At 36.5% G+C, this 25,701-nt stretch overlaps 1 protein-coding gene across 1 annotated transcript in view; it reads left to right on the top strand.

The window, feature by feature from the left end:
* The window catches only part of rogdi (rogdi atypical leucine zipper), a 129,958-nt gene that overhangs the window by 10,430 nt on the left and 93,827 nt on the right, over window positions 1–25,701 (top strand). Inside the window, exons 2-3 of the mRNA XM_090373652.1 lie at window positions 6,757–6,825; window positions 13,413–13,495. Of these exons, the coding sequence (XP_090229778.1) occupies window positions 6,757–6,825; window positions 13,413–13,495 (152 nt within the window). The remainder of the gene's footprint in view (window positions 1–6,756; window positions 6,826–13,412; window positions 13,496–25,701) is intronic.

Below are 25,701 nucleotides of genomic sequence, written 5' to 3'. Positions count from 1 at the left end.
TTCTCCAGTAATGCTGGTGGCCTCCAAGGTTCAGTTCTTTCCCCCACTCTTTTCCTCTTGTATATTAATGACCTTCCATTAACCTGAAATCCTATCCATAGTTTTGCCAATGATAGCACATTGCATTCAACTTTCCATTTTGAGAAACCTTGCCCTGCTCAATCAGCTTCAACTTCTCGAATATCCGCTACCAATTCCTTAAATGCCGATCTCCAGGTAATTCTCCAGTGGGGCAAAGACAACTTAGTTGATTTCAATCCTTCTAAAACTCATTCTTGTCTTATATCTCACAAAAAAGATTCTTCTGCTCCTATGCTTATCTTTGGTGACACTCTGATTTCTAGGCAAGATGAAATCAGAGTATCATTCTCTGAAATCTCTCTTGGCACAAGCACATTACAAATATTGCTTCCTCTGCATCTAAAAAACTTGGTTTTCTCTTTCGCTCTCACCATTACTTTTCTTCCAAACAGCTGTTCGCTCTGTACAAATCGCAAATCCACCCTACTGTGGAATATTTTTCCCACATCTGAGGCGATGTCCCCAAAAGCTCTCTCAGGTTTCTAGATTCCATTCAGAAGAGGGCAGTAAGGTTAATTAATGACTCCTCTCTAACAGTCTCTCCACTCTCTTGTCTCATAGACATACCGTTTCTGTTGCATGCCTTTTCTATAGCTACTTCCATGGGCACTGTTCTTCTGAATTGGCTTTTATAATTCCTATTCTCTCTTTCAAAACAGTCCAAACACGTGCTGCCACCAGCCAACATCCATTTACTGTCCAACTTCAAACTCACAGAACCAACTTTTCATCTTCCTTGTTTATTCATTGAACTGCCGTTTTCTGGAACAACCTTCCTTCATACTTTTTTTCTGAAAATTACAGTCTACAGAAGTTCAAGGCTAATGTTAACAAATATCTTCTTTCATCTTCTCAACCTCCAACCCAAGCACGGTACTAAGTACTATAGGTTCTAATACCTCTCATGTTTTGGGTTTTCATAAAAAAAAAGAAAAAAATTAACTTCATGCACATCGTATCCCAGAAGTCCTTTTCATTTATGGGTAGAAAATAACGTAAGCATATATATATAAAAAAAATACACTAGTTGTATTTTTTTTTTGTTTGTTACAGCTAATGATTGCAGTTTTTAGCTCATGCAGTTTGCAAATTTGCCACTTGTACAGGAGGCCTCCGTAGCCGAGTGGTCAGGAGTGGGAGTGCACTAGCACATGCTCTTTGAGTAGATTGGGGTTCAAGCCCCTGACTGCTAAATACAGTTTATCTGCCAACCCACATTGGATCAGTGTGGCAGATTAGGGTCCATTTCCTTACATGAATCATTGAGGAGGCTTTCATCCTGTAGTGGAATTTGATAATGGCTACAGCATAATACACAATAAAGGCTATACAAACTGTGTTTTTTTTGTGATAAACAACAATGGTCGTTTATCAAATGGAACGTTGCCATTTTGTAAATCAGTCATATAAATTGAATTAAATTTTTATAGTGCTCTTTCTTTTAAGACTGCAACAATACACACACTTAATTTTAACTATTGAGCACAACAAACCACAAATACGCAATAATTCTTGCTGACATGGACAAAAACAGATGACGCTGGAATTTATGTACCAGTGTCATTTTTTTTATGAAATGGCATTCATAAAAACTGATAAAATTAATATCTGATTAAAATATTCAAATAAAGTGCTAAAATGTGATTAAAAAAAAACATACTATGCATGTACTGTTTACTTTAGGTGCACTACAAGGTCTTGTAAATGGATTGATACATCATGTGATTGTGAAATGTGTTTTGGGTTATATATCTCAGACAATATGGAATATCTCCAGCAGTTGTGGAGAAGACACTGCATTTGACAGAATGGGCAATCAAGGGGACTTCATCTTCAAACACAGGATGCGTGTAGCTGTCAATAAGGTGGTTTCTAGTATTTCAGCAACAGCCAAAATGGCAGGGTGTGCAACAAAAACAGTAACAGTAGTATTCAAGGAATGGCAGACAGTTAAAAAACCCACCAATCAGTCCATAAAGTTTGGTTAAAAACTAGTAATTGGTATCTGGATAGGGTGGAAAAATTCCAAGATTGTATGGGCTAACAGAGATGACATGTGGAAAATAACCTAGTTCAATCAAGTATCACTAGTCCCTGAACTAATTAGTGAAACTCTAGTTAGTAATTATCTTAATGATTAGTATTTCCTGAATAAAACAGTTCAATTAAATGAGGTCCGCTGGTACCCAGTACTGATGTTGACCAAACAGAAGACTTGAGCATGAAGCTGAAATACCAGTGGACTGTAAAGGGTCTTTTGATGTGATCAGTCCCTTAAAACAGCATTTTCCAACCTGGGGTCCTCAAAACAGTGGTCAGCTATATATATATATATATATATACACACACACACACACATGCATATAATATGCATAGGGATCCACAAATGTTTTTTGATATTTGAAGGGGTCTGTGAACTTTTTGATATTTGAAAGTGTCTGTAGATCTCAGTAGTTTGGGAACCACTGCCTTAAAACAATTGTCTTTATGGTGGGGTTAGGTTATAGTTAACAACACGAAGCCATGGACCTGTCATGCAAGAGTACAACAGTGCAGTATGGTAAGGTCATTGTAGTGGCCTAATGTGCATTTTTCTGGGAGGCCATGAGCCCATTGATTCCCATTTACCAACTAAATATAGAATTGTAGAGTAGTTAAACATTATTGTGGACCAGGTGCACCCTATCATATTGACTTCCTACCTCTCATCTGATGGTTACTTCAGCAGGATAATGCACCATGCTTAAATTTTGTTTTACCTGTTCAAGGAACATAATGGGGAGTTCTTCCTCAGCGGCCTCCACAGTTACCAGATTTCATTCATGTAAAACAGCATCTCTCAGACTTTTATTGCTACTGGGTTCAAAACATATCAGAAGAATTCTAAAACAGGCAGGATCTGAATATCATTAGAGAAAATTGGAGGAATTCTCAACAACCTCTTTAACATATTAGAGGAATTCTAAAACAGGCAGGTGAGTATAACCATAAGAACACACAAAATTGAATATTTTTAAAAATGCATAAAGAATATACTAAATAATAGCAGTAATTGAACTGAAATAGATTTATAGATCATCTCTGTACAAGCCTAGTATTGTTAAACTAAAAGTGTGTGATAATTCACCTCGACTATGGCTCACCACCCTTATGGGCCCCTTTAAATGTATCAGTGGGCACCACTTTGAGAACCCTCCCCCTAGAATAAAGAATGGAGATATCAGAAAGGCCATCTGACATCAGAACCCACTAGGCACCTCCGTATCCAGGTGGGAAGGATCAGCAGTGCGTAGCACACGCTTCTTGATTAGACCGGGGTTCGAGCTCGTCACCACCAAATACAGAGGATGCGGAAAGGTCAGGGAATGACCACCGCACATCCCCAGAGCAATATGGCCTTAGTTGCTAATGCCCCTAAAAACCAAATAACAAACAAACAAACAAACAAACAGAACCCACTAACATCCACTGTACATGAGTCATATCACTAGAATATTAATGGAGTTAGCGGAGCCTTTTGTTAGTTAGTTTCACTCATTTGGAGGAGTCTGGATTTGAATATTATTAGAGAAAATTAGAGGAATTCTCAACAACATCTTCAATAGTCTGTTCATTTGGGGTTTAGCTAGCTGATCTCAGCAGATGGAGTAGGGTTTTGTCCACTCTGAGTGGCACCTCCGTAGCCAGGTGGGAAGGAGCAGCAGTGCGTAGCCCACCCTTCTTGATTAGACCGGGGTTCGAGCCCGTCACCACCAAATACGGAGGATGCGGAAAGGTCAGGGAATGACCACCGCATATTCCCGGAGCAATATGGCCTTAGTTGCTAATGCTCCTAAAAACCAAATAACAACAACAACAACAACAACGAGTCTTGATTAGACCGGGGTTTGAGCCCGTCACCACCAAATATGGAGGATGCGGAAAGGTCAGGGAATGACCACTGCATATTCCCGGAGCAATATGGCCTTAGTTGCTAATGCTCCTAAAAACCAAATAACAAACAAACCACTGAGTTACGCTAGGTTTTTTGGAGTGCAGAATATGCAGATTAGCCTGTTTACACACTTGTACAGTCATAAATACACTGCCACGTATGGCTTAAGATGTTGATGTGCTATAAACCACCACCATCACTACCACAACTGAAGTTAGTAGTCGTGGAGGTCCTGCATTATTCCTATGTGTGTACGTGCAGAAATCTTTTTGGATATATAGGTATTTCTTATTGAAAGACAAAGAAATGACCATCATACACATTGTAGTCAAAGAGTATATGACACATTGAACAGATCTCCCCCATCTCAAACAAGGTAGTAATCATGAGACCCTACTTATACTTGTTCTTTGATTTGATGCTAAATGCAGTAACAAAGGAACTGGATGCAAAAAATAATTTTGATACCATATACTTGGATTTCAGGAAAGCTTTTCATACTGTTGTACCTAAAAGATTACTGTATAAATTGGAGCAGTTTGGCATTAAGGGCAAGTTACTGCTATGGATAAAGGAATGATTGAGTGGAAGAAGACAGAGTGGTTATCAGTGGACACTGCTCTTCATGAACTAATGTTTTTAGTAGAGTCCTTTAAAGTGCTGGGTGGTCTTGGCGCATTATAGCCTTAGTAGCTGATGCGCCAATAAAACCAAAAAACCCAAACCCTAAAGTGCTGGGCGAGTTGTTTTTCTGTATTAATGATATTGATGAAGGTATAGCAAGCTTATTGTTGAAGTTTGCAGATAATGAAAAAGGTTGGTAAGGTGGTCGGTCAATGGCAATAACCAGGGTAAGCTACTGCAACAAGATCTAGAAAAATTAAGCAGATGAGCCGAAAAATAATGGCAAGTGCAGTTTAACATTAAAAAAATGCAAGGTACTGCATATGGGCAGCAGTAATCCCAGATTAATGTACCAACTGTGTGGTACTACACTCGTGGTAGTGGAAAATGTAAAAGACCTGGGGTAATTGTGCAGTCAGATATGAAGTTCTGTGATCAGTGCAGACAGGCTGCCATGACAGTTCATAATGTATCGTCAATGATATGCAGGAACTTTGCTAGTAGGGATAAGGAGGTGATTATTCTGCTGCATGAAGTAATGGTCAGGCCGCATCTTGAGTACTGCATACAGGTCTGGAGGTTTTTTGCTCACACTACATATATACAAGGGGTCATAAATTCACATTGAGGAAGGATGGTTGTAGAATAGATGTGTGGAAGTTTGCCTGAAGGCAAACTAATGCATATCTATTCTACAACCACTGAAGTGAGTGGTTGATTGTTGAACAAACTCCCATCTGTTGTTGTGGAATTGGATGGTTTGAATAAATATTCAAGGAAGAATTAGACAAACTGTTGGAGAGGGTTATAGGTGTGGGAATTTTTTTTTTTTTTTTTTGTCTGATGCTTTATAAGCTTGCTTTTTTGCACCACATTTGATGGTATCTTGTTTTCCTAAGGGCAGAATGTATATGACAGAATGTTAAACTTCATTTGTCAATGAAGTTTAACATTGTGACAAATGTAAAGTACTACATATGGGAAATAGCAACCTCAGAGCAACGTATCAACTCTGTGGTACTACACTGACAGTGGTAGAGAATGAAAGGGACTTGGGGGTAATTGTGCAGGCAGATATGAAGTTCTCTGAGCAGTGCAGATGGGCTGCAAGAGTAGCTCATGGTGTCTTGTCAATGATATACAGGAATTTTTCTAGCAGGGATAAGGAGGTGATTATTCCCTTGTATAAGGCAACGGTCAAGCCACACCTTGAGTACTGTATACAGGTCTGGAGGCCTCATTTTAAGAAGGATGTAGAGCTGCTGGAACGAGTACAGAGAAGGGCAACAAGATTAGTGAATGGAACAAAGGGTTGCTCTTACGAAGAAAGGCTTAAGTTTTGCAAATTACAGTGTCTGGAGACTAGGCACCAGTGAGGTGATCTGATAGAGGTGTATAAAGCCTTGAATGGTTTGAGCATGCTCAATGCTGATGGAATTCTTCCTCTTGCTCAGAATAATCACCTGAGAGGGCATAAATTCTAATTGAGGAAAGACAGATGTAGGATAGATGTGTAGAAATTTGCCTTTAGCCAGCAGGTAGTTGGTTGGTGGAACAGACTTCCATCCCTTGTTGTGGAAATTGATAGCCTAAATAAATTTAAGGCTCAGCTGGACAGGAGGGATGAAGTGGAAGTGTTTTTTTTTTTTTTTTTTGGCTGATGCTGCATAAGCTTGCTTTCTTGCTTTCATGTCTCTTCTAATGCTAATGCTATGACACAACCAATGTATACTGTTTGATAGTATAATTGCCTTTGTAACAGGTTTTATGCTTGTGGCTTGGTTCGATTTTTCTTATTTTTTATTACCCACTAAATGCAGAGTCTGTATGTGTATACCATTTTAGTTTATAATAAAGCTTATTTATCCAGGTTCATCCATTTTTTTGTCGGTGTAAGCAATCAATTATTGTGGATAATTGGATAAGTAATCTGACTTCCAAGGTTTTTTTTTTTTTGTAAAAAAAAAATTAACCATTTAATTATCAACAATAATTTTAAATACATCAAGTGTAGTATTAAGACGTCGATTAAGCAGATTGTTGTCATTGTAATCTTAACTTATATTTGAATTGTTCCTATTTCATGAAATTGAAGAATAATTTGTTTTATCTAGCAGAAAGAATTTGACTGGCTTCTTCAGGAAGAAGTAACAATTATTCTTGAGCAGCTAAAAGGTATTGTTTTGGTGAGTAATAGTTTATACCTTGATGCAGTTTTTGTTTTGTTATTCAGCCTATCAAGTTGTGGAAAAATATCTAAAGTCAAATATCTAAAATATCACGGTGAGTGAGAGTTCATAAATCAGTATTGGAAATTCAATTTATCTGAATTTTTCTCGATGTATCTTATATCAGTTTTGCAAACTTTTCTGGACTTCATAATAATTTCACTGGTGAGAGTGAAATATATTCAGCTTTTATGTATTGTCTTCATGTTTATTAACAAATTAAGTTATACTGTATATATACAATTAAATGTAGTGCACTATTTCAAGTATGTTAAGGTAAGAGTGATCACATTTTCTTAACAAAAAAAAAAAAAAAAATGGGATGCCATAGTCAGATCCACCACTTTGGGACAATTCGTGTATCCATACACAGTACCCATTTATATGAATTCTTAATCACACTTTTATCACTTAATCACAAATTTGTTCAAAGATCATTAATATAAGCCAAGATATCACCATTAGATCAACACTGACAGAATTCATATTGTTCGTTGATCAGATGGAAGATTTTAAGATAATTTTAATTGGTGGTTGATGAATTTCTCCATTATTTTGGAAAGAGTGGAGGTAAGTGCACTTGGGTGATGATTGGATGGGAGAGATTTGTCACCCCTTTTAGGGATTGGCCGGATATGAGCAAATTTCCAAGCAGAAGAAAAAACAACATTGGAATAAGAAAATTGACATAGAACAGGTGCAAGCTTGAAGCACAGGTTTTGAGAACAAGTGGAGAAATGTTTTCAGGACCTGGAACAGCATCAAGATTGTTCAGGATTATTTTAGCATCCTTCTATTGGAAGGCCACAGGAGGCATTGAGTGGTGTGTATGGTGTATGACAGAAGGTGGTTTACCAAGATCATCATTGCAAGAGTTAGAAGCAAAATAAGATGCTATTAAATGAGCTTCCTCTTTAGTTGAGGATGAAGTACATATGAAATGTAAGGTTGTTACAGAGGTGGAAGAGTTGGTGGACAGAAGATGTGGCCAATAGCTTTGGCAAGAAACCATAATGCTAAGCTACCATTTGGACAAGAAGCAACTTTTGTACTCTTAGCCTGTTCAAAGTCATGTGTGGACTGATTAATAACTGTCTTATGTTGTTGGGAGAAAATGAGTGCAGGCAGAAAATGAAGTTAGAGATGTGGATACAAGCCAGTTGTGATATTCTGCATTTCTTATTTTGAATGGCCATACCACATTTATTGAAAGGTTTAGATAACAGATGAGATTTTAGGATGGAATGCAGAATAAAGGAAGTCAAAGTGTTCTGAGTGATTAGTGGAGTTGGGAGAATGATAGAGACAACAGATGAATTTGACAGATGGGGGCTGAGAGATTTTAAACCAGATGAGATCAAAAAGAGGATATTCCAAATTAGGAAGTCTCTGACAAGGAATATCAGAGCAGACATGCACTTATAACACTATGAAGCAAAAGGAATCATAGGAATCATAGTTGATGCACCTAATAATTCAGACTAGGAAAAGTAAGTTGACTTGACCAGTTGTAGCTGAAAATTGACATCATTGAGTACGAGGGGTGTTTGAAAAGTGTGTGACCTGAGCATGACTGGTTTATTTGAGGAATCTGATGACATTACTTTTCAACGTAGTTCCCTTTGGAGTCATTATACATTTGTCACCAATGCTGCAATTCGAGCTTCCAGGAATGCATCTACTGCAGCAGTGATGCCACTGTCAATGTAAAAATGGATGCTAGCCAGATACGTTTTCAAATTAGGAAATAGATGAAAGTCTGATAGTGCTAGATCTGATGAATATGGGAGAATGGTCCAAGATTTCAAAGCCATGCTCATGCAGTGCAGTCATGGCAATGACAGACTTGTGAGTAGATGTGTTATCATATTGGAACAAGACTCCTTTGCTGAGTTTTCATCAGCATTTGCCTTTGATGTTTTCACACAAATACCTCACAAGGTTTGCATAATATGCTTCTGTGACTGTCTGGCCTTTCTGAAGGTAAGCCACTAGCAACACTCCATCAGCATCCCAAAAAAAACTGATGCCATTGCCTTGCCAACAGAAGGAGTTGATTTTACTTTCTGAGGAGGAGGAGAAAGCTGTCTCTCCACCATTTGGACAGCTCCTTTGTCTCTGGCTTAAAGTGATGGACCAATGTCTCATCCACAGTCAAAAAACTTGCAAGAAAATTTGCTGGATCTGCTCAAAAACAATGCAAACATTCCCTTCATTTATTGGTGATGTTTCAGTGTTTTGGCGCAAATATCTTAGCACATAACGAGTAGTGCAGTGGAATAGAAGAGTTTTAATTGTGATAAATAAGTAGCTAGGGGTTCTGATAATTTGTTCAGCTTATATCTTTTTGTGTTTACTAAGGAATTTTACTTTTAGTAAGGATATAACTAATTTAACACTGTGATCATAATGGTATAGTGTAATGTGTATCTTGAACTTGATAGCATAAGGTATAATGTAAAACTTGACAGCCTAATAAATATCACTGCATTTAGGAATCTATTAGCTTAGTGTTGCATTGTCAATTAAATTTATTAATTTTTTAAATTTTCATTGTTAATCAATTAAATTGTATTAAAACAAAAATCATGCCCCAGACTAGAGCAGCAAAGCAATGGGTACAAAGCAGTGGGAGTGTTGTGGCTCTGGGGAGAATTGAAGGGGCAATTCTCCAATGTATCACAGCCTAACAAAATGTGCAACTTGTCAAATGTTTACAGAGCTTTCTGGAACAGCACAGGGATCACCCAAGGGGGGAATGCCTTTGTACAGGGCAGGGCAATGTTGAGAAAAAGTCATGAGTTAGGATTGAATTTGAAAGTGTCTGCAATTCTGCCCAGACACAATAGAGAGAGTATACGTTGAGAACCTTATCAATCAATTTGGATCTGGAGAAACTGTGCAAGGCCCATGGGGTATAAATTTTCTCAGCGTAGTCTGTGCTTGTTAACAGGAGAGTCTGTTTCTACAGGGATGGGATACATTTGAATAGAAGGGATGCAAGAATATTTGCTGATGCTATCGAGGCAGTGATAGGTGTGGTGAGAAAACTGCTAGTTTGGGGGGGGGATACACAGGCTAATAGCTTAACTAAAGCTGCAGGCAGAGGTGAAAGTGATTCTTGCACTGTTACTATTGGAGTCGAAGAGAAATTGTTGAAGATGCACATGAAAAAGGCACCTGGGGTGGATGGAATTTATCCAATTATATTGGATAAATTCCATCCACCAGGGAGGCAGCAAAGGAGGTAAGAAAACTCTTAGCCATAATTATGAGAGCATCCTTGGATTTAGGGAATGCCCCTATGGACTGTGAAGATGTGTGAATGTACCCCCAATTCATAAAGGGGATCAAAAGGCGATGTGAGTAATTATAGACCTGTTAGCTGAAAGTCTGTTCCAGGGAAAATAATGAAATTGCTGGTTAAAGAAGTAATGCAGGACCATCTGGACAGGCATGCAACAAATCCACAGCATGGATTTGTTAAGGGACAGTCCTGTTTAACCAATCTGATGATGCAGTGACCAAGGAACTGGATACAAAAAATAATTTTGACATCATATACTTGGATTTCAGGAAGGCTTTTGATACTGTTGCACATAAAATACTGCTGTACAAATTCTGGGAAAGTAGTCATTTTTACAACTTTGGAGACTCTTATGCTGAGAACCGGTGCCATTCAAGAGGTAAATAAGGCATCACCCGAAGACTAAGTTGATTATGAAATCATTAAAAGTCTTTCCCTACAAATATTTTGAATTTGAAGAATCTCAATGCCTTCACTTACCCCAAGAAGTTCTTAAACATTTGGAAGAATTGATCGAAATGCAGAAAGTTCAGTGAACTGCAGAAAACGTTACATAAGGCACGAGTTAGCATTAGCAGAGGCATTTGATGCAAGAAAGCAAGCTTATGCAGCATCAGCCAAAAAAAAAAAAAAAATAAATAAAGTCACTTTACCCCTCTGTTTGTTCAAAATGCCTGTCCAGCTGAGCCTTAAACTTATTTAGGCTATCAACCTCCACCACAAGGGATGGAAGTCTGTTCCACCAACCAACCACCCGCTGGCTAAAGGCAAATTTCCGCACGTCTATCCTACATCTGTCTTTCCTCAATTTGAATTTATGCCCTCTCAGGTGATTTTTCTGAGCTAGAGGAAGAATCCCATCAGCATTGAGCATGCTTAAACCATTCAAGGCTTTATACACCTCTATCAGATCACCTCGATGGTGCCTAGTCTCCAGACACTAATTTGCAAAACTTAAGCTTTTCTTCTTAAGAGCACCCCTTTGTTCCATTCACTAATCTTGTTGCCCTTCTCTGTACTCGTTCCAGCAGCTCTACATCCTTCTTGAAATGAGGCCTCCAGACCTGTATACAGTACTCTAGGTGTGGCGTGACCATTGCCTTATATAATGGAATAATCACCTCCTTATCCCTGCTGGAAAAATTCCTGTATATCATTGACAATACTCCATGAGCTACTCTTGCAACCCATCTGCACTGCTCAGAGAACTTCATATCTGCCTGCACAACCACCCCCAAGTCCCTTTCATTCTCTACCACTGTCAGTGTAGTATCACAGAGTTGATATGTTGCTCTGGGGTTGCTGTTTCCCATGTGTAGTACTTTACATTTGTCAATGTTAAACTTCATTTGCCACCTCTCAGCCCATCTGCTCAACCTTTCCAGATCCTGTTGCAGCAGCCTATTGTCAGTAGTGTCCTTGACAACCCTGCCAACCTTTGTATCATCTGCAAACTTGGATATTAAGCTTGATATACCATCATCAATATCATTTATAAATACAGAAAACAATAATGGACTCAACACTGAGCCCTGAGAGACTCCACTAATAACATTAGTCCACGATGAGCAGTGTCCATTGATTACCACTCTCTGTCTTCTCCCCCTCAACCACCCCTTTATCCATAGCAGCAATTTGCCTCCAATATCACACTGCTCCAATTTGTGTAGCAGTCTTCCATGTGCAACAGTATCAAAAGCCTTTCTAAGATCCAAGTATATAATATCAAAGCTATTCCCTGCATCCAGTTCTTTTGTGACTGCATCATAGTATCCAATCAAGTTGGTCAGGCAAGACTTCCCCTTAACAAAACCATGCTGTGTCTGAGCTATAACTGAAGTCTTGTCTAAATGATCCTGCAGTGCTTCTTTAACCAGTGCCTCCATTAATTTTCCTGGAACAGAAGTTAAACTCACAGGTCTATAATTACTTGTGTCAGCCTTTGATCCTCCTTTGTGAATTGGGGTCACATTTGCACATTTCCAGTCTATGGGTACCTCCCCTGAGTCCAAGGAAGCTCTCATTGGCTAAGGGTTTGCTTACTTCCTTTGCTGGCTCCTTTAATATAACTGGATAGATCCCATCCACCCCGGGTGCCTTTCTTGTGTTTATCTTCAACAGTTTCTCCTCCACTTTACTCCCAGTTATTTCAAGATTCTCTAGCTTACTGCTAGAGTTGAATACACCTCTGGCATTCCCCTTGCTGAATAACTCCTCATGTGTGAATGTCGATGCAAAATATTCATTTAGTTTGTTAGCTACCTGAGCAGGATCATCAACAGTTGACCCATCAATATCAAGTGGACCAATCTGATTCATCCCCTTCCTTCTAGAGTTTACATAAGTAAAGAACTCTTTGCTGTTTTTCTTTGCATCCCTTGCCAAGGATTTCTCGTAATCTGCCTTCGCCTGCCTAACCTCCTTTGTAACTTGGTTGCATATCAACTTGTATCTATCATAGGCTTCTGTGTCATGTGTTAATTTGTAAGTATCCCATGCATTTTTCTTCTCTGCCATATGCCTCATTAGTTCATCTGACATCCATTTTGGCCTAAACCTTGAACAATATTTCTTAGTTGGTATGTAAAGCCTAGTAGCTTCCAAGATAAGTTCTTTGAATGCTTCCCATTTTGAATTTGCTGTTGTTTGATTGTTGTTGCATTTTGAGTTCAGCTGTCTCTTGACAGATTTTTCAAGAAAGCTGATGAAACACTATCAAGTCAACAGAATGATCTTCAATAGTTAAACCTATATCACAATCCCCTGCTCAATTCCCTGCAAAATCACCATCAGGAAGAATAGCATCTAACCATTTAAAAGTGTTTCTCTAATAAATGCCACTGCCAGTAAGCAAAGATGAGTTTGATTTTAAGATAAGGAAATAATATTTAAGTTTAATTTTATTGATTAGATTTAAGTCAAATGTAACTTTTAAATTTTTAAAAATATTTTATATGCATTGAATAACACTTGAGGATTAAAAATAAAATCGAAAAATTTATACCATAACTAGGTATAAATTTTTGTTTTTTCAGGAACATTATATCCGAAAGTTGCGTACTACCTGTATTCAGATTTTAGAGCGATAGGTAAATTCAGAGTATGTTTGAATTAAGTTCCACCTTTCTGGTCAGTGGAAAATTTATTTATTATTTTCACCTTTTTTTTTTTTGAAAAATTAAAAGCAGCTGTTATTTTTGTTTCATGGATATAATTACAGTATGTAATGTTTTTACAGGAATGTTCACGGAGGTTTCCAATATCAGTACCAGGAACTGAATCCTTAGTCAAAACTGATAAATTTATTATGACCAGTACTAGGTAAGTGCAAAATTTTAAGAATGGGTGGAATGTGTCATTTTGCATATGAGTTGTAAAAATGTACACTGGTGTTCAAAAAAGTGCATCACCCGTTAAAATTGTAATTGTCGTCCGAATAACGTAAGTATATGGCAATATTTCTTACATATTGCATCAGATAAGATTGACACGCGTAGGTGATGATGTAATATTGCATCAGCCATTACTTTCATCTATATAAGCACGCTCTGCAAGAATTGCAGTCATTCTTTGCTTGTGTCAGGATGGTGAGTTTCATGCAGTTGACACCACAAAGAAAGAGTGCTATTGTTTCTTTATGTGAGGAAGGATGTCCTTTTTGTCATATTGCTTATAGAGTGTCTTGTAATCAGTCGACAGTGAGTAGATTTCTTTCCAAACTCAACAATACTGGTTCTGCTGATAGGAAAAAAGGAACCGGATGCAAACGAGTCTCTACACCAAAACAGGACTGCATTTTGAAGTGCTTGCCTTAAAACCTGTAAAGCTTCTTCATCTGAGCTGAAAAGAGAATGGGAAGAACATACAGGAGTGGTAGCAAGTGCAGTAACAGTCAGAAGATGCCTCTTCAAAAAGGGACTTGTAGCCTGTCATCCTAAGAAGCCCCGCCTCATACAAAAAATGAAAAAGGCCCAATTGAATTGGTGTAAGGAGCATGTCAAATGGATCCCGGAGCAGTGGAAGTCAGTTATTTTCTCGGATGAGGAGAAATTCAACCTGCATGTCTACGATTCACGGTAGAAGTGGTGAAGAATACCATCCAGACTGTATGGTGTCTACAGTGAAATTCCCTACCAGCCAAATGATATGGGGGGTGCATTTCATATCACCTGCAGTTTATAAAAGGTTCCGTAAATGCCAGTGGATACCTAGCTATATTGGAAGGCAAATTGCTGCCAACCATTAGAGACCATTTCAACCTGCCAAGTAATTGCATCTTTCAGGACGACTCTGCTCCTTGTCATTTGGCGAAAAGTGTAAGTAGACACTTCTGTAGTTACTTTAGCTTCATTTCTGCATTAGAGGTTTGACAGTAATGTGTTTACATTCGTTCGAGGTGAAAAAATGGTTGGAAGAATGGTCCATTAACTCTTAGTTGGCCAGGAAACAGCCCGGATCTGAATCCTATAGAGAACTTTTGGCATCATGTGGAATCTGCAGTTGCCAGAAAGAAACCAAAGACCCTTTGTGAACTTCAGGAAGCCATAATTTGTGTTTGGAACCACAAACTATCAGTTGATTGTCTTCAGAAATTGATCTGTCAATGCCTTGATGGTGTGCTGCTGTCATCAGGGCCAGAGGCAGTTCAACTAAATATTAGTTTGCACCTGGTGAACTTTTCATTTTGTTTTCCATTTAAAATGATAAACTGAAGCAAATTGAGGGCTTTTGATAACATTTCAGTCATAATTGTTGTGTTTACCAAAACTGTTGTATAAATGTTGCAAATGCTCATTTTGGAATAATATTTTGAGAGCACCTGTCAAATATTACTTAGTTTTGCCTTAACTATTAATAAATATCTTTTGTTTATATTTCTATTTGTGATGCTAGTCATTAATGTAACATACCATCCGGGAAAAAGGGTTAGAAATGTGAAATTCCTAGGTGATGCACTTTCTTTGAACACCAATGTATATTAATGGTAATTTTTTATTCAGAATATAATTATGGACATATATGTTTCATTATCTTAGGTGAGTATTGCACAACATCTGGCATATGATGAAAATATACTTCATTTCCAACTGTTCTAACACGAATACACTTTTCTGCCCCCCCCCCAATAATGAGAAATAGTAAAATTATTACTTATTTCATTCTCATATGATAAAAAAAACAGCATAATCCCCCTCTTCTAGCTAATTAGAAAGAAAACAATTCCCAATCACTCGCTTTTTCCTGTTGCCAAAAAAAGGGACTATCCAGTTGACTAATGCTAATTCTGCCTTGAACTGTACCACCCTCCATGACTCAACCAGCTTGGTAGGGAAATAACTTTTTCTAATAAAAAACAAGGCTTCAGGTATGCTCTAAGGTTGTTATATTTGTATTTCCTGGTTCTTGTCCCTCCTGTAAATAAAAATATATCTCCCTCATTCATTTATTCATTCCCTTTTGGGGGTCATGAATCAGGGTCTTTGGCTGTCAGACTTTACGGTCAAGATGGAAGCCAAAGGTACTTTTTTACAGTTCTCTCCCACCTCAAAACTGAAACTTTCATTTTCAATCGCCAAAATTTCTTAGATATTACTCATTTTATGACATTGTACTTTGCTACCTGTGTTCAGTCCCTACATTCTCACATTCTTTGTGCTACTGGGGTCCTTGGTGAGAACTAGGTTCAGAAATCTGAATATGCCCTTAAATGTCACGGTTGAAAAATCTAATTTCACTCAGTGTATTGCGGGTCCGTGAGTTCTAATCAAAAGAGTTAAATTAAAGTCACTGATAACAAGGCAAAAACACTTGTTTTTTTCAATTTAGATTGCACACATAAATGGATGTTGTCATACTCCTCTTACCAGTTGTTAATTTCCTATAGGCCTTAATGTCTAACTAATTTATATTTTTGAAAAAATGTAATAGATAATTACCATATATTCCAGCATGTAAGTTATCTTTTTTGAAAATTCATTCTGAATTATTTATTCATCGTGTAAGTTGGATCCTCCCTCTTTACAGTCATCTTTTTGCATCTTGTGTAGTGATGTATTACAGTAAAATCTACATCAAGAATTACAATTAAATCTACTAATTTAATTATTTCTGCCCTTTCTTTGACAAATAAAAATAAAAGTGTTCTGTTTATATTCTGACATGGCCACATAGATCAGTGGATTTTGCAGTTTTGACAAGAACAATTATTAATTGTGTTTAGCACTTGTGGGCTTGCACCACAGTCAACTCAAACACATATGCTGCTGCACTCCCTGCAAGTAAATTGTAAAGAAAGAAGTAAGCATATGCAGTATTCCTTTGTGTCTGCATGGGTAGCACAGTGGTATCATCACTGTCTTCCCCACACTGGATAGAAAAGGCCTGGGTTCGAATCCTGTCAATGAAGCGAGGTTTAATGGGCCTTTTTCAGTCTGTGGCTGAGTTAGTTGGTCTCATGCATAGATAGCAAGGTTTTTTCATCCAGCAAAACAGGCAAATCAACCAGAGAACACACAAAATTTACAGTCATAATATATATATGGGTATATGTAAGAGATTACAGGTGGCCCTAAAATAATAATTTGAATTTTTTGAATTCCCTTATGTAGAAGATCATAAAACAAAAACCTACAGGCACAGGTGACAATGTGATGTTGATGTTATATGTATACATGGAAGGCTTTCATTATGTAACCGAGCTATTCCTCATTACTGTTTATTACTATGCTATAAATTTGTCTTTCTGTAAGCAGTGCCTCATGTGGAAGGGTTTGCTGTAAGAAATTTATAATTTCAAAAGTTTACTTTTCTGAGACTAAAAAATAAATTCAAAAACAGCTCTTGATAAAATCTAAGAACCGTTTTTGTCTGATGAAGAAGACACAAATTTTTGGTTTTGAAAAGATGAGCAGCAGTGTATATTTGCGTGTATATGTAGTAAATTTTAAATATGTTGGTATTAATTCATGTCTTTCCAACCCTAATCCCGTGTCTTTTAATTCAAGTATAAGATTTTATATTCAGCATGTAAGGTGACCTTAAAATTTTAAACAATTTTTTAGTGCTTAAAATGGTTGACCTATCTACTGGAATCTATTGTAACTTAGCTATAATTATATGCCAATGATGTTTTGCTTACCTCACATAACCATTTCTGTTTTCTGTAAAGTAATCTCAGTGAACTTATCCTTTCTCTGTAATCAATGCAATCTATTAATCATTTACTGTATTTCCCACCCTCATTTCTTATTTTCCAAGCTGTTTTAGAGCTTCCATTTTTCCCTTGTTTTGTATGGCTGGACATCCTCATTATATTCATCACTTGGTAACAGAAATTATTACTGGCCTCTTCAGTCTGGTTGTCTTTGCTGTTGTGGCTATACTTTATGATGTACTTTGTATATAATTTGAAATTAATGACATTAAATAGAATTTATTGATTTAGCCCATAATACAACCCTCCACCCCCACTACTGTAACCTTTCCTTTGGGTGTGCCTTGGGTTGTTTTCAAGCCAAAATTTGAATGCTTATAGCATGACTGTTTATGATTATTGCTTATTAATTTTTTTTTCTGGTCCATTGTACTCATAATGTTAACATTTTATGGATATAAAATATCACATGCATAACTGCAATAGTAATAACCTAAGTCTGATTTTTCACATTTCATCTTTTACAAACTTTTCAAGTGGCTCCAAGTAGAGGTTTATTTTTCCTTCTAATCAATAATATTATACTGTCTGCAAAAATAAAAATATTCATAGTACAGATCAATTTAACCTTCCAGGGGGCATGCAAAAAAGTCGCCTGAACAATATGTTGCCTTACATTCAGCATTTGATATTTTTCAAAATGAAAAGGCAAGAAATGGTATAAATTGGTGTACTTAAAAATTATACTCCAGAGTATATCATTGTATTGGATAATAAAAGCAAATAATATCTTTAGAAAGAGTAGCCTTATTATAAAAAAAAAAAAAGTTATCTCCCAAATATCTTACTTCCCGTACACAGTGTTACAGTGAGTGAAATTGCAGCAGAAACTGAAACCCTCGGAAAATTGCAAATAGATGGGCACCAGTTGGACAGCTATACAGATTTTACTCCTCCAGTTCAAAAATGATCAATAATGAAGATAAAAATTTAAAAGAATATTGATAATTTATTAAAATTTATACTTATGTAATTCTAACAGATATTTCACTAGTTAAATTTATGGGAAAAGAGTTGATAGCATTTAAGAGCATGCACCTCCTGCAGGGTTTAACTTTCACAATATAAGAAATCATGTAGAATAGTTTCTACCACAATTTTTGAGAGGTTTGCAATATAGGTGAATCTGAATAGCTGTCATTAATTTTTCCCCCTGAATTATATTTCCCACTGTATTTTATAGTATTAGTATTAATAAAAATTAATTAATCAGTATTTTGTACTACTAGTATGGGCAATGCCTGTGCAGTGCAAAGAAGCCAAAGGCATACTTGTTTCCCTTTTCTTCTTTTTAGTTGCTGTTGCAGCAAAACTTGGGATACTTCCCAAGCTGTCTGCCTCAACTACCCATGATGGCAAACTATTTCATGATTAACAACTCACTGGCTAAAGGAAAACTTTCTACAATCCAATCAAGATTTTTCCTCCTTAGTCTAAATTTGTCCTCTGTGTATAGTGCCACTTAATACTGTGAAAATGTTTACTTTCAGTACTGCAGGATATAAGAAACCTTCACAACAGCAGTATTATAAGGATCATAACAAAATACCTTTATGGTGGTTATAGTGCGGTGTACATATGTAGGCTTGGGTGCTGGCAGCATGGTGCAAGTGTACCACCTTTGGATGTCGAAGTAATAAACAATTTTTAATATTCTCATTAATTTATTGAAACATTCAAACAATACATATCCTACAAAAAAAAAATAATTAAAATATTAATTCAGATAATTTATTTGAATTAATATTTTAGTTTTTATAAAAATTGCAGTCTTCTCAGCTTCTCTGCGAATATAATTTTATATAGTTGCGTTCATAAATCTTAATATTGCCAATGACAAAATTTCATGCCTTTTTCTTTCTCACTCTGCCCGAATGCGCTCACAGTCTGCACAGTACTTTCTCCCACCGATCATGAAATGGCTCGGCTGTAAACGTAAATCAGTCAAACATGACTTAATTAAGATATTGCATGTATTCGAAAATTTGTTGAACAAACCATTTATTCTCACATGCGCCATCTTCAGTCTGCACGGGTAGCACAGTGGTATTGTCACTGTTCTCCCCCACACCGAGTGGAAAAGGCCTGGGTTTGAATTCCATTTTTGACACGAGGAACTTTTGTTATTGGGTTTTTTTTTTTTTTTTTTTAAGGAGCATTAGCAACTAAGGCCATATTGCTCCGGGATATGCGGTGGTCATTCCCTGACCTTTCCGCGTCCTCTGTATTTGGTGGTGACGGGCTCGAACCCCGGTCTAATCAAGAAGCATGTGCTATGCACTGCTGCTCCTTCCCTTCTGGCTACAGAGGCGCCTGAGGAACTTTTAACGGCCTTTTTCACTTCGTGGCCGAGTTAGTCGGTCTCAGGCATAGATAGCAAGGTTTTTCCCCAGAAACAGGTTTTTTCGTCCAGCAAAATAGGCAAATTGATTAGAGAACACACACAATTTGCAGACACAGCACACATGGGTATATGTAATAACTTACTGGGTGACCCTAATGTAATGCAGTAGAAAGTTGATTATCCGAAATAATTGGGACCAAGGTTGGTTCAATTAATCAAATAGTTTGGATAATCAAACATACATGAGAATACCCAGTTTATAAAAGTGTAATTAGGCCTACAATTCAGTTATTGAATGCAAGTTATTGCGAATTTTTAAATATGAAGTATTATAAAAAATAATTGATTTAGGAAATGGTGCATAAATAATAACCAAAATGTTTTGAAGAAACAATGTACGATATATATTACATTTATTTTGAACTTACCTAATTGTTTTACACGGTTTCAATTATAAAGCACACTTTTTTCTTTTTTTTTTTTTTGCATACAAACACAAGTAATTGTACACAAATAAGAGTATAATGAATCTTGGGAAGGTTTATTTTTTAAAATATGTAATCTTTAATTTTTCTTTGAACCATGCAAGATTTTTTTTTTTTCATAGTGAGGTCTCTCATCCTCTTTAATAGCAATATCTCTGTAGAACTGCATTCAGACAGTTGCTCACACTATTGCTCATTGCAGTTTCTAGCCAGTGAAGGCCTCTGTGTGAGCAGGCCAGCTCCTCCTCCTTCTTCATCATCAGAATTGCCTTAAAGTCAGCATGTTCTTCATCCTGGACTAATGCAACAGTTTCTTCTTCAGTTAAAATATGAATAACCAGGATCATCAGCATCGTTGTTTAACCATGCCTCTGCATCATTTTGCCCACACTCGAAAACCTGAGAATCCCATGAAATAAAGTTACAATCTCACCTACGTCTTCATTCAAATCCTGCACATGTGTGACTGTCTCTTCGGCAGCACCACAAAGTTTATGCCATGCCTTTTTCAGATTTCTCTCCAACAACATGTTCCAGGCATCTGCTAATATGTAGCAACAATCCTTAATGTTGAGCTTCTTTGAAAGCTCAACCATGCTCTCTTCGTCTCCCTCTGGTAGCAGCAAGCGACACAAGACTTGTTTTTTGTACATCTATTTTAGTTTTTCTATAACACCTTGATCCACTGGCTGCAGCAGGGCTGTAACATTTGGCAGTAAAAACCTGACATCAATTGAATTAATTTTTTCCAGAGGAGGGCTGGATGGTGCGTTATCAATAAATAATAAACAAAACTTTACCAGCTTTACCCTCATTTTCTCGATGCCTCTTCACACTTGGAATAAAATCTTGGCTAAACCAATCCAAAAAAAAGTTGGAATTCATCCAAGCATTTTTCTGTACTTTATATCATATTGGTAAGCACTTTACACCTTTAAAGCATCTTGGATTCCCCGATTACCAATAATGGTAAAACATGCTGTCCACATCCCTTTGCACACACCATAACTGTAACATGGTGTTTGTTAGTTTTGAAATGAGGAGCAGCCATTTCGTGTCGTGATGCAAGTGATTTACAAGGGAGTGACTTCCAATTAAGACCAGTTTCATCTGCATTGTAAACGTCATCCTTGGAAAACTTTCTTCTTCTGCCATTTTCAGAAAAGACTCTTTAAAAGCTTCTGCTTCCAGGACATCACCTGATAAAGCTTCTCCTTGAATTTCAAGCTCTCTTATACCGTGGTGAGATTTGAAAATTTTCAGCCATCCTGTACTGACTTTAAATTCAGATTTAAAATTTTGATTCAATTGTAACCCTTTTTTTCATAACAGAGGTACAGAAATAGGTTCACCTTGACTTCTCTTTTGTAGAAACCATAAATAAACAGCATCTTCTAATTTCTCATCACCAGCTTTTTTCATAGTTTTCCTTTTTTTAAAGAGCCATGTTCATTGTTAAACTTTGAAATAAACTTCAAAGTTTCATTTTTTTCTGCTCTTTATGTCAGATATGGTTGCTTTACCAACGTTAAAAATCTTAGCAAAAGATACACCGGTTTAACCCATTTCCAGTCTATTAATAATTGTTATCTTGTCTTCTATTGACAGCACATTGCGGTTTATTTTGCCTATAGATGTCATTATTAAAACAAAAAGGCAGCAGTATTAAAATTAAAAAGCAAAATGACACAATATTTCACTTTGAAATAGCCACAAAAAAAAAACTCGAACATTGAGTGATTAGAAACAAAATGCCTGAAAAACCTCACACTGCAGTGGCTTGCAGCAGACTGAGTGAAAGATAATCCCCACGCCCCACCATACTCCTGTGCTGACAATGGTACAACAGACTATGATGCAACAAGGTCATGGGAGACTATCCTGGGTCCACACAGTAGTAAAAGCCAACATTTGATTTTTAACTCCTGTGATGACAAATTAAGACTATTTGTATGCTATTCTGCCTATATCTTCAAATAAATAATCGGAAATGAATGCATCAAGTGGCAGGAGTAATATTTAATCATAACAATCAGTGCACTAAAAGTAGATATAGTGCATAGTGTTAGGGTTGCTTAAGCTTCATTCAGGGTCGCCTAAGCTTCCCAAATAGAGAATGGAGACCAATTTAAAAAATAAATAAAAAATAATAAAAAAATAAAAATTAAAAATAAATCAGTGGAGCGTATGCCCCACCAGGCGAAAAGGGGAAGGGATAACCCCAGAAGGGTAGAAAAGTCAGACAGCGAGAGTGCTGAGTGTGACCTATATTTGGTGGTGAAGTGGGCAAGACCACTGGAGCCTACCCAACCATGTGGGTGAGTTAGCAGGTAATCCTACCCTGAATGTTCCAGGGTTAGCAAGTCGATGTTGGTAAAATGGTCAAGTAGAGATTTTTTATTTCTGATTTGAGCAAGTCCCTCACGGGTTTGTATCTCTAGCTTGAGTTGGTTGTAGAGTCCTGTGCCTAGCAAAGAGATGCTGTGTGTATTCCATTAGTAATTTGTAGTGTTGTTCGTTAGAAATGAACAGGTGCTCCTATCCTTGAGGATATATTGGAGTCCGGTGTATAGTGTTCCTCGAAGATCATCATAAATTGGGCACTTATAAAGAAGATGGTCCCAATCTTCAATTTCTCCACATATACAGTAGGGGTTATTGATTATTCCCAAGGTAGTTAGTCAACTTATGAGTTATAATGTATGTACAGTAGAGGCATGGTGGCACGAGAGAACCAAGGTGGCGACCTTGAATAAACAAGTTTGATGTCCGGGATGAATTTCTTAGTTATTAGGCCCTTGTCCGTCTCTTCCCATCTTGTTTGCCAGCTTAGTAGTAGCATGGCAGTTAGTTTCTTCTTTTCTTGCTTACAGTCAATGTGGGTGTCGATGATATGTCCAAAGATGGTAGCTGGGATGCCCCACAACCTGCAGTAGTGCAATCCTCGACGGAGTAGACTAAAAGTAGATACTGTAATTTTTTTGGGGCCAGTGGTGATTCGGATAATTGACAGTTCAGATAATCAACATTCTACAGTAGTTTTTTTTTTTTTTTTGCGCCACCTTTCAGAATATCCTGCCGACACCCATGTATGTAGGCCACCATAGCTGAATGGTCAAGTGCAAGGATACACACGTTTGAATGACTGTGGAACAAGCCTACATGACCATGAAATATGGCATTGTTCTTGTATTCTCTCTATCTCATGAACTCCTTCCCCCTTATTTGGCCATCCCAGAGTATGAACAGAATTTATTTATTGTTTATTTTATTATAACTTGTTGTATTTTAACTTTGGTTTAGGTGGAATGTATCATATACAAGTTGTTATTGATTGAAAAACATAAGTTGTCAAAATTTAGTAGACTGAAACTTACATGGATGTTAGAAGAAAATGGTAAATTTGTAAATTCAAAACCAAACTCTTTCAGCTTAAAGAAAATGAAATAGCAACTTCAGAAAAACTATTTCAACTTATATTGTAAAATTTTAGTGAATTATCAGTTCCTGGTGTTATTATTATTGATAAAAACACAGTGCCCATTCATTAACCACTTTCTTAATTATTGGTGAGAAAAAAACTTTTTGCCAATGGTTACTTTATGAAACATATAATTTATATTGATCAATAGCAGTTATATTTACTTATTAATTTAATCAGTTTAGTTTATTTACATCAGAACATATTGGTTAGGAGGATGAAGATTTAACCTCCATATTTCAACAATGTAATAAACCTTACCTTGTACTTATTTACTAAAGATGGTGATAACTATCATTGTTTGATATAGCTTAATTTAACAAAAGTGTTTGTAACTAAATTGATCTCTGACAAAACAAGAATTCAAATTGTATACTTGGATGGGCTCTGAAGCAGGTTTGGAATCAAGTTTGGCTCAGTTTTTGTCCAGTGAGCCGAGATCTCGGTGAAATCTCGGCTCAATCTGATCACCAGCTTCTGTGTTGTAGCTGTTGATCAGATTGAGTTTAAAATGATTTAATGTTTCTGCATGTTTGAGTATGTGTTAAATTCTTTTAAAGTCTTTTGTAACTTGCCACAGATAAAAAAGATGATGATCCTGGAAGCGTATCTGGCCTTGGATTTTATTCAACCGTGTACTTGTTTGAAAATTTCAGTTTGTCTTATGGATACTTTGGCCCTTCCAGTGACAGAGACTGACACTTTTGGCTTTCAAGGCTTGGCTAGTGCTCACATTAGAGATGACAGTGTTATCTACAATTAATCTTAATTGCTATTATCATTTTAATATAAAGTCTTTACAAAAAAAAAAAAAACCTACAACAACAAATAACAGGTTCACCTTATTTGTGATGCTATTTATATTAAAATGGTATTAACAATTTAAATAGACTATAGACTATTGGGTAATGATACTGCTGTCTAATGTGAGCATTAGCCCAGACCTTGAAGGTTAAAAGTTGGTCTTTGTCATAGAAAGAACCAAAATGTCCTCAAGACATTTGTATGCAGAAATGCATACAAATTGCAAATTATTTCAGTGCAAGCACTGAAATACATATAACTTCACAACTGTATTGTTTAACACACTCATTCTTTATCACCAAAACTGATTTTACTTCTATTTTCATCTTGTTCTATATTTCAAAATATAAGAGCAATGAAGCTCAATTCTTCCTACTTTTAATAATATTGTTTAAATATAAGATAACTTCTCATACTTTTTTATAGGAAATTTCTTCATCTGAATTTATCCGGTTAATACATAGTTTAAATTCTGTGTTTTACCTTACATTCCTTTTAAATTCTGTGTCATACCTTTTTATAGGAAATTTCTTCACCCGATGCTCACATCAAATTTACCTGGTTAATACATAGTTTAAATTTTGTGTTTTTAAAAATGTTAATGAACTGTTCATATCACTGTTGTACAAATGGAACTTTAATAAAATATTTATGTATAGTGTTCTTACTAAGTGGAACCAATTCTGATTTTTGTTTTGCCTGTTGTTGAATACTCCTAATTATGCCTAGTGTATATCCCCTGTTTAAAAATCTTGTTGACAGTTCCCTGAGTTCGTCCTACAGATATCTTGCGTATAACTATATCTGTACGCATTATAAAATTGGTTAAAAACGATACTCCTTTTATACATAAAATTTGTACATACTTTGAAAAAAACCAGAAGAGAATTCTATAAATTTTACATTAACAAGGGTCAACAAGGACATACTTTTTTAAAATTTACCGTAAACCAACAAATACAGGAAACTTTTTGCATTATTTGAGTTATCACCCTTTTATGTATAAAAGGAGTATCATTTTTAACCAATTTTATAATGCATATAGATATAGTTCTACACAGAAATATCTGAAGGATGAACTCAGGGAACTGTCAACAAGATTTTTAAACAGGAGATACACACTAGGCATAATTAGGAGTATTCGATGACAGATGAAACAAAAATCAGAATTGGTTCCACTTAGTAAGAACACTACATATA

This window comes from Mastigoproctus giganteus, chromosome 5, assembly GCF_048544385.1.
Source record: "Mastigoproctus giganteus isolate SK-2022 chromosome 5, ASM4854438v1, whole genome shotgun sequence".
In the NCBI taxonomy this organism is placed as follows: Eukaryota; Metazoa; Arthropoda; class Arachnida; order Uropygi; family Thelyphonidae; genus Mastigoproctus; species Mastigoproctus giganteus.
This window is presented reverse-complemented; position numbering and strand designations above follow the sequence as displayed.